This window comes from Schistosoma mansoni, assembly GCF_000237925.1.
Source record: "Schistosoma mansoni, WGS project CABG00000000 data, supercontig 0225, strain Puerto Rico, whole genome shotgun sequence".
NCBI classification, from domain to species: Eukaryota; Metazoa; Platyhelminthes; class Trematoda; order Strigeidida; family Schistosomatidae; genus Schistosoma; species Schistosoma mansoni.
The window spans coordinates 236972-247251 of NW_017386091.1; the positions used below are offsets into that span (position 1 = coordinate 236972).

The 10280-nt window shown below is 37.1% G+C and overlaps 1 protein-coding gene across 1 annotated transcript in view; it reads right to left on the reverse strand.

Annotated features, from left to right (window-relative positions):
* The window catches only part of Smp_152680 (Receptor Tyrosine Kinase,putative), a gene marked incomplete at both ends in the record, with an annotated part of 53546 nt that overhangs the window by 34403 nt on the left and 8863 nt on the right, over nt 1-10280 (reverse strand). The window contains 4 exons of the mRNA XM_018791809.1: nt 331-438; nt 2094-2235; nt 5047-5108; nt 8123-8334. Of these exons, the coding sequence (XP_018647302.1) occupies nt 331-438; nt 2094-2235; nt 5047-5108; nt 8123-8334 (524 nt within the window). The remainder of the gene's footprint in view (nt 1-330; nt 439-2093; nt 2236-5046; nt 5109-8122; nt 8335-10280) is intronic.

Genomic DNA, 10280 nt, shown 5'->3' on the forward strand with positions numbered 1-10280 from the left:
TCTGGTTGGGCCACAGGATTGATCTGTACTATTCAGATTGTAGCGTTGAAGCCCATATAGTATCTGGTTCTCTTATGGGGCGGGACTGAGCTGTACTGCTCGGGTTAATCCTGGGCAGTGTCTGACTTTCCTGTTAAACGGGATTAAGCTGTACTGTTTGGGTTGTCACATGAAAGTCTGGATGGTTTCTGGTTCTCCTGAAAATCAATGCAAAATTACCCTGACCTACAAGGGTATGTGTAACTGTGAACAATGAAATGTTCCCGATATAGTTTTTTATCAAATGAAGATCTCATATAAATGAAACGATAATGATTATCATTAACTTACTTTTAGGACAAATAGAATTTGGACATGGTATGCATTCACCTTGATATGTCATATATCCTGGACGTGCACATTTTGAAACACAATGATCATCATCTCGTAGATACGTTTCTCAGTAAAACAACAAAAAAAAGGGAGAATAAAGAGTCATTAATTGGAACATTGAAAAATAGATTTGATTTTATACTTTTATAATTGAAAGTGTGAGTCAATTGAAGCTAGACCAACATGGAAAACCTGGAAGCACTGGATGGCCGTTTCGTCCTATTATGGAACTCCTCAGCAGTGCGCATCCACGAACCCGCTCTCGCGAGATTGGAACCCAGGACCTACCAGTCTCGTGCCAGAGCCCTTAACCGATAGACCACTGAGCTGGCCGGAATCCAACGGTGTTAATGTCTAACTTCAACCAATCCACGAAGTTGAGCAACTGTTCACCAATTGTCTTCAGTGAGTTCCTACCTCACGACAGACGTGGTTTGAACTCCACTGGTCACTGCTTCTCACTAGAGCTCTTGGATGTACTTCTCGAATTCACTAGTGAGCATATGATTATATTAATTATCAGAAGGGGTTTCGTGGAGATTTAGTATTTTTCATAGCTGAGGAGTCCCAGAATAAGAACGAAACGGCCGTCAAACGGCGTTTCCAGGTTTTCCATGGCGGTCTAACTTCAATTGACTCACGCTTTCAACTATGAAAAATACTAAATCTCCACAAAACCCCTTCTGATAATTTATACTTTTAATTCACAAATTTTGTAGTGAAAATTCATTTTATTTGTGGTGTGGGTTACTGAAATCCATATAAGTAGTATATGATGATGGTCGAGCATTGAATGTATTTCAGTAGAAGATCGATAAGAAGAGAATGGGAACGTCACGCGATTGGTACAAAAATGCATAAACAATAATAATCGGAGACGATGGACTGATACTTGCAGAAGGAATAGTAGAGATTGAGACAATTGATTGATAGTTTGTAAATTAACTGTTCACTACATGGTTCTCGTATTTAAATGAGATATTCTGTAATGTTGTACTGAAATGCATTCGATTGTCCTAACTCGTGTTCTTGTTCACTATATAGTGTCTGGTTATCGAAATACTTAGTTGATGTTGGGATTGAATCAATGGTTTAGGATTTCTTTAATGTTTTGTGGGAAGAATTCTTCCTTCAGGAAACTAGCCAATAGGATCCATTCATTTAATAGTTGAATTCATGAATCAATTGATGTTAGACCACCATGGAAAACCTGGAAGCATTGTTTGACGGCCATTTCGTCCTATTATGAGACTCCTCAGTGGCAGTGCGAATCCACGGTCTCACCCCGCGGGATTCGAACCCAGGACCTATCAGTCTCGCGCGCGAGCGCTTAATTCTAGACCATCTAACGATGTTAATGTGCTGAGGAGTCCCACAATAAGACGAAACGACCGTCAAACAGTGCTTCCAGGTTCTCCCATGGTGGTCTAACTTTCAATTCACTCATGATCTCAACTACCGAAATTACTATAATATCCACAAAAAACCCCTTCTGATCATGTTATAATGTATAATCGAATATTCTGTATCTTCCAGATTTCATAAACCTAACAGTCAGGGAACTTGTGAACTGATTCCTTGCTTTGATTTAATGGAAACTAGGTTGTTTTCCACAGTACTTTTCCAACAACCAACAAAGTACATAAGGGTAGACAATGCTTAGAATAATATAGAGGGGCATTTTAAAGTAGTAACAGCCATTGATTAATTAATTTACTTACTTGGACAAGATTTAACACAGATCATTCCAAATGTTAATAATCCATCTGGATTTTCTACCCAGCTAAATGTTGATTTGTTATATTTTTTTGATGCTGGACATGAATCTGTACAAACACCACGATTAGATAAACGTAAACATGCCTAGAAGGATAAAACAGGAAAAACATAATGATATCTAAAGGCATTCATGATAAGTCTTGTTGATTCTAAGTATCCGTGTTCTAAAGTCACTGAACTTTTGAGATTGGAGACTATAAATGAGGATGAGGGTTTTAAACTGGTCTTCAGTTAGTGACTTCAACTGGAAGCGTTCACATTCGCTGTTGACTTTACCACATATGTAAAGAAATCAGAGTCTTCGTTCATAACCAGCTTCAGACGTCAATAACGTGTGTTGGACAATGAGGAGTTATCTCCAAACTGTTGGCTCAATGACTGAATGGTTTCCGAGAATGAGCGGTCACGTGGGTTCACAAGCGAAGTCAAATTACATTACCTGTCTAGCTCACTTGGACCTAACTTCTTGATAAGTCTTGTTAACTGAACGCTATACTCCGATCCTAGGCTAGTCTCGTAAACCCCATGCTAGAACTACACAGTGACTTGAACACGAGAGAAAAGATATGCGAGAAGCATTTTACTCCAAAGCTTCATTTATGTACAGAACATATACGGTTTTTATAGTATTTTAGAAGTCCTTGAGTTTTCCTGAAAACTCTGGAGTGCCACTAAACATAGTAACCGTGTGGTAACCAGCCAATCATAACCTCTACATGTAACTTTTCACTTTCGTGATGTTTCTAGCAAACCTTCTAGTCAAACGCTGATTGGATAAAATGCTTCGTAATGTTTCCAAAGCTTGTCATGTCTATTTGGCAGAACACAAAGAGTGGATGTACCTGCGCCATTGCAAACGATTTTGAGCCATGTCATTCAATGTCTCTAACCATCGGTTGTTATCACCTTGCAGATCCCAACCAGGTAGTTTACACCTACCAACATGGCTCAGTCCACTTGTCATTGACTTCATGGATTTGTGCCACGTTATATTGTGATGGTCGGTATTCAATATTATCTTTAAACTTTGTATATTGTTTGTCCTGATGACCGTTATTAGATAACGCCTCAACGATGTATAAATCAGAAGGCGAATTCATTATGTTGATTGTGTTTATTATTGAATCAAGCCCAATTATCCAAAATTACAGGTACGTTAAGCAAGCATGAAAGAGTAGTTCCGAAAAGCAAACGAGTAAGTGTATGAATCGAATGAGCGAGCGAATGATCGAGCGAATGATCGAGTCAATGAACCACTCAGTGAACAGGACTAAACTGTACACACATATATATAGGGAAATGAATGAACCATCGAATCAATGAAGCGACTAATAGTAAGGCTAGCAAATGAACATATACGTAGGCAGTAAGCAATGCTCAAGCATACATTTTCATACAAGTACAGCAATAATAAAGATACAATAGTATAAATAGGTTGTTATTGTACAAATGACTCTATCCATTAAATACGTTAACAAAAGGGCTTAACCACATTCGATATGAATAAACTCAATTCTACGTGAGATGCTATAACATGGTAAATGATTTGATAGTTATGTGGTGATATCCAGACATAGGAGATCAAGTTATTGTGAATGTGATAACATATGAGATACATTCTTGTCCATGTTACAACTTGATTGGCAGAACCTGATCAAAACTAAAAGACCGAGCAAACACTGTAGTGGTCACTACTAAGTGGTCGATCGATGTAAGTATTTCAAAGTTACAGATGTCAAGTGAGGCAGAAAAAGCATAGTGTCAACTCCCTATAAGGCAAAACCGAATGACTAGGATTATAATTTACCAGAGGGTACAAGTTTCTACAAGGCTCCACGTAAACCTCCGTGAAGAGTATGAAACAGCACGATATAGCGCAAGAGAACGAAAGTCCTGGATTCTAGTCCCGTGGGTTGGATCATGGATGTGCACTGATGAGAAGTCCCATACTAGAATGAAGTAGTATTTCAGTACTCTCTGGTTTTCAAAGGAACCAGACCTGAAATCAATCTGCAACAAATATAACCAAATAGTAATTAAACTTTAATAACTATTAAATTCAATTGATATTGTTTACTTGAATCTTCCCATTGTTATTTAGAACTGCAATTCATCAGTCTCTTATTGGCATATGTGCATATTGTGCGTATTGCCTCCACATAGCCTTAATTCACAAGCATTCTAAGCAAAGATGGATAGTGGCTAGCAGTGGAATCCAGTTTGACGCGCGTTTCGTCCTATTCGGGACTCGCCAGCTGGATTTACCTGTATCTGAGTTGATGTTCACTCTGAGACTCAAACCCAGTACCGTTCACTTCAAACGCCATCACGTTATCCACTTAGCTACTGAGTCCTAATAGCCAATTGCTTGTACAAAGGGGTGAAGTTATATTCACTTGTTGTTGTTCACTTGTATTTCCCCATTGATGTTTAGGACTACAATTAATCAGTCTCTTATTGGTCATATTTGCATACTGTGCGTATTGCTGCCTCGATTTAGTCTTAATTCATGTGCATTCTAAGCAAAGACGGATAGTGGTTAACAGTGGAATCCAGGACTCCTGTTTCGTACTATTGATAACTTGTCATGTGGATGTACCTATATCTCAGAGCTTTTTTTTAAATAAACAAACAATACCAAGTGAATATAAACTTCACCCCATTGCACAAACAAGTGGCTATCAGAAATCAGTAGCTGAGTGCATAACGCGATGGCGTTTGAAGCGAACGATACTAAGTTCGAGTCTCAGAGTGAACATCAACTCTGAGATGTAGGTACCTCCAGCTGACGAGTCCCAAATAGGACGATACGCGCATCAAACTGGACTCCACTGCTGGCCACTGTTCATCTTTGCTTGTAAATAAAGAAATAATTTACTTATTGAAATAACATACATTACAATCACGAGCTCTTGGACCATAACAACTAGCTGCACATTCCGAATGACAACATTGTTCTTTTGATGAAGTAATAAAATTCATTTTATAATAAGTTAAATTTTTTTGATAATATTCATTAGATTTTGTACGAAAACACCAATTAGATCCTTCACATAAACGAATTTGACATTTATGAACTAAAACAACAACAACAAAAGGGTAAACAGTTATGGAACTAAGAATCGATGATCTATAGGGTGAATTATCAAGTTACTAAGCATACAAATCAAGCTTAATTAGACAATAATAGAAATGCCCTTGAGAGAGCCACAAAAATATCTGCCAAACAATGAAAGTCAAGGAATTCCGAGTGCGAAATGTAAGCTGTAGATCAAATAAGCGTCTTCTGGCGTGCAAACATAAAATTCAAATTTTCAGGATAAAATTACGAAATTAAGACCTTTTTTCAATTGAGTTCACCCGCTTTCACTATCATATCTATAACTATAACTTATTCTCACTGTTGAATTCATGAGTCGATCTAAGCTAGACCATCGGTGGAAACCATGAAGTACTAAACAGCTGTTTCGTCCTCGTATGGGGCTACTCGGTAGTGGGCATCTATGATCTCGCACGTGGGACTAGAACCTAGGACCTTCGGTCCGGCGCGCGAACACTTAAGCTGTAGATAAATAAGCCGGTATTCAATAGTGTTAATGTCTAACTTCAATCAATCCATGATCTTGTGCAACTCGTCATTCATTATCTGGGGTGGATAGTTATCTTACACGCAACACTGATTGGACTCCATTGGTCACGACTTATGACTAGAACTCCAGCAAATCTATCTTGAATCTAGTCAGTAGTGATCAAATGATTATTAACAGTACAGGGATTTGTGGAGATTGTGATATTTTCACACCTCGCACTACTGAAGTGTCTCACTATACGACGAAACGATCATCCATTACTTCTAGGTTTTCAATGGTGGTCTAACTTTGATTGACTAATGAAATCAACTTTGAAAGTGTTATAATCTTCACTAATTCCCATAATGATAATAACTTATTCTGTATAATTAATCATCATATACACTATACCTTCTTTTCAATCTGAATTTGTCTGTTTGTAATTACGTAATTGTTTCTAACAAATATTTCCTTGTTCCCATGTAACTTCTTCAAAATACATTTTAAATTTTCTTCTTATTGTTTAAATATTCTTCAGTTTCAAAACTATGCATAATTGAAATCATGATTCAGATGAAGCTAGACCACCATGGAAAACCTGGAAGTACTGTTTGACGGCGGTTTCGTCCTATTGTGGGACTCCTCAGCTTCAATTGACTTATTATTTCAACTATGCGAATACTGAAATCTCCACAAAACCCCCTATCAGTTGAGTACTTTGACGCCAGACTGATAGGTCCTGGGTTCGAATCTCGTGAGGCGAGGTCGTGGATGCGCACTGCCACTGAGGAGTCCTATAATAGGACGAAACAGACGTCAAACAGTGCTTCCAGGTTTTCCATGGTGGTCTAGCTTCAATTGACTCATGATTTCAACTATGCAAATACTGAAATCTCCACAAAATCTCTTCTGATTTTAAAACATTGTTCAAATTTTACATTGTAGTATTGATCTAGAAGTATAGATTCATAATGAAAAGTTAACTAAAAAGAAATTTTTTCTTAAATCTACTACGTTTTTCTAATTGCTTTTAATGGGAATTGTTATAACTTGTGACCGAGTGCCCTGTTAATATATATGACGTGACGATAGCGCCAATTAGAGAGCAGTGATTTGTTGATCGGACCGTTGACACACAAAACCCGTGTGACCAGTCTAGAGTACTTGTCAGTCCTTTTATCTGCCTAGCCCAGCCAGTTAAGTCTAGAACACCAATCTCAGCCTCTGTGGTATGAATCATTGTTCTCAAACATAGTGAGTTTATATACTAATCAAACAGACCACATCATACCATAAAATAGAAAACAACATTTGTACAAGATTCAACCAAAAGTGACCGTGAGTAGGGGGAACAGTAATCAATAGACTGGGGATAACTCAAGAATGGTAAATCGTACAGTAATAGTCTCTAGGTCAAAATAAAGCTTATAATACGAGGGACATGAATATGAATAATTTAGTTACTTAACAATTATACAATAGGAAATATACATATCTTATTGGCCCTTAAACGGAACCCAAAGTTACCAGTCATAATTCTCTTCGGGATATAACAAGAATGTTAGATCAAGGCGGCCTGTTTGAATATCTGGGCTACCAGTTCCTGTCATCTAGATGTTTCAACAAGTTATCTGTTTCCTTGTTTGTTTTAACACTTCATTATGACTATTAGTCTCATAACCTATTTAGGTTCGTTTATGATAAGTTTACGATATTTCGCTGTACAAGTTACAATAGATCCAATCAGGAACATCTTGGTTGCTGGCAATATACATCGAATAGAATATACATTATCCAGATGAAAGCTCTTGAACTACTAATATCTAAACTGGCGATCATTCAATATTTATCTTCAGATTCGATCAAGAAATAAGGAAAGGAAACTTGTTGAAGTACTTTGTGCTGAATATTCTCTATTGTACTAAAAGTATAATGTCGAATAAAATCAATAATAACCCCGCCTGCAGTTCCTCCAGGGGCTACTGCCGGTCCCAAACCCGGATAAAGGAGGAGGGTTGGGCTTGGGGTTAGCAACCACATCCTGTAGAAAACTAACTCGCTAAAAAACGCTAACCAGAAAAATTTATTCAAACTATTTAAACTCTGCCCTGGGAGTCAGAAGGTCTTCATTTAGAAAAGTTATGCAGCCTCATGGCGAAAACCGAGTTCCTTCGGAATCCACGAGGCTGACACCTCTTCTGACAACCAGAGCAATCATTTATCAAGGTACATGGAATGCTCGTACAATGTGGAAGACCCCGAGAGTCATCCAAATTGCTGCAGAATTGCTTCAGAAAGCCAATAATAATAATAATAATAGATGTATAAAATTTCACTAACTGACGAAGAATATTATCGAGATTGAAAGGATTGAACAATTAAAAAGAAGATAAGATAGTTACCTGCTTGACATTGATCTCGTCCTGGACCCCAACAATAACGTTTCCCTTGTATTAATGGACAAGATGTATGACATGGTAAACTTGGATATTCCATTGAATAATTCATAATTGATTTATTATCAATTTTTGAAAGATTCATTTTAACAGTATGATTATCATCATGGATACGTTCATTTGATATTACTGTAATAGAACTGGTAGTATTTTCATAACTAGGTAAATCAATGGTAGAATAAGTGGTCAATACTGAGATCTTGTTGCTAGGTGTTATAGTTTCTATGTTTGTTGTCACTGATATATTTGTATCATCCATAGTCGTGGTAGAATACGATTCATTTAAGACTTGTTTATTGAACAGAAAAAAGGAGAATAGGAAAAAGAAAAAAAAGGGAAAGAAGTGTAAAAGCCTAGTGATGTAACTCTTAATAAGTAGAAATAGTAATTAGTAACTACTATGAATGTAAACTAATACTATATTGTGTACTAAACACATCATAATCAAGCTATTAAATTATTTTGACTGAATTATGTAATAAACTATACTTGTTATTAACATTATAAGCAGAGATGGATAGTGGTTAGCATTGAAATCTAGGACGTAGGTTTCATTCTATTTGGAACTCGTCAGCTGGATGTATCTGCATCTCAGAGTTGATGTTCACTCTGAAACATGAACTTAGTATGGTTCGTTTCAAACGCCATCACGTTACCACTTAGCTACGGAGTCCTGATAGCCACATACTTGTGCAATGGGGTGAAGTTTAAATTCACTTGGTAGTATTTGTTTGTGTCTTCCGACTGATGTCTACGACTGCAATTGATCAGTCTCTTATTGGCATATATGCATGTTGTTCGTATTTCTTCGATATTGCCTTATTTCACAAGAACTACATGATTTAACATATTTCAAAAAACGGAAATGATAATTAAATTGTTTACTTATTATGATCATATCTCTATAAAGGAAAATGAATTTTACTTAAATTATAAATAAATTACCATCTAACAGTTGAATTCATAAGTCAATTAAAGCTAGTTCACCATGGAAAAGTTGGAAGCACTGGACGACCGTTTCGTTTCAGTATGCAACTCTTCAGTAGTGGCATGTTTCACCCTGTTTTGGACTTGTCAGCTGAATTTACCTGCATCTTAGAGTTCATGTTCAATCCGGAACTGGGACGCAATACCTTTCGCTTCAAACGCTATAACGTTATACACTTAGCTACTGATTCCAGGTAGCCACTGTCTTGTAGGATGGGGAGAATTCCAATTCACATATGAACACCAACTCTGGGATGAAGATAAATCCAGCTGATGAGTTTTGAATACGATGAGACGTGCGTTTCTGAATCCAATCAAGGCCAAGAGAGACAAGGCAAAGGCTATTATTAGGATTTAAACGCATATATACGTATGGGAAAGAGGATGATTTGTCGAATGATATTTAAACGACGAATATTTAGGCTGGAGAGGGATATGTGCGCGTAAGTTGTCACATGTGAAACAGACGAATTGTTACTGTCCGAATAATATTGTCCGTTAAATAAGTTAATAGAGGCGTTTGACAAAAATTAATCGTAGGAGTGTTACTATAAGTATACCTATACTATATCTTTTCTAATTATTCTCAATTTATCAGAAGGAGTTTCGTGGAAATTTAGTATTCTCATAGTTGCAATCATGAGTCAATTGAAGCTAGACCACCATTGAAAATCTAGAAACACTGGACGGACGTTTCATCCTATTGCGGAACTCCTCACACTCTGTCTCATCCACGATACCATACTCTTATCAATCGAACCAGGGATATATCAATCTATCACCTTATCTGCTACTGTATTCATTTTTCACTTCGATTTGTTACATCCGAGGATTCGCATCTAAATATTCTCATTGAATTATTGCTTTACTCTCATTGCGATTGGTTGCAAATCATCCGCTCTGTGGTTGTCGGGACATCCCAAATATTTACTTTTGTTCGTACCTGGTGAATTACTTTATTCGTGTTGTTTTGTTACCATGACAACTCGAGTCCTCGTTGGCTTCACAATAAAATGATTAATTACCGCCGGAAAAACCCCTTCATTTCTAGTAACATACCATCAAAGAACACGTTGGTTTCTTTTTTAAACTGCTGAAAATAAGCACATCCTCTACC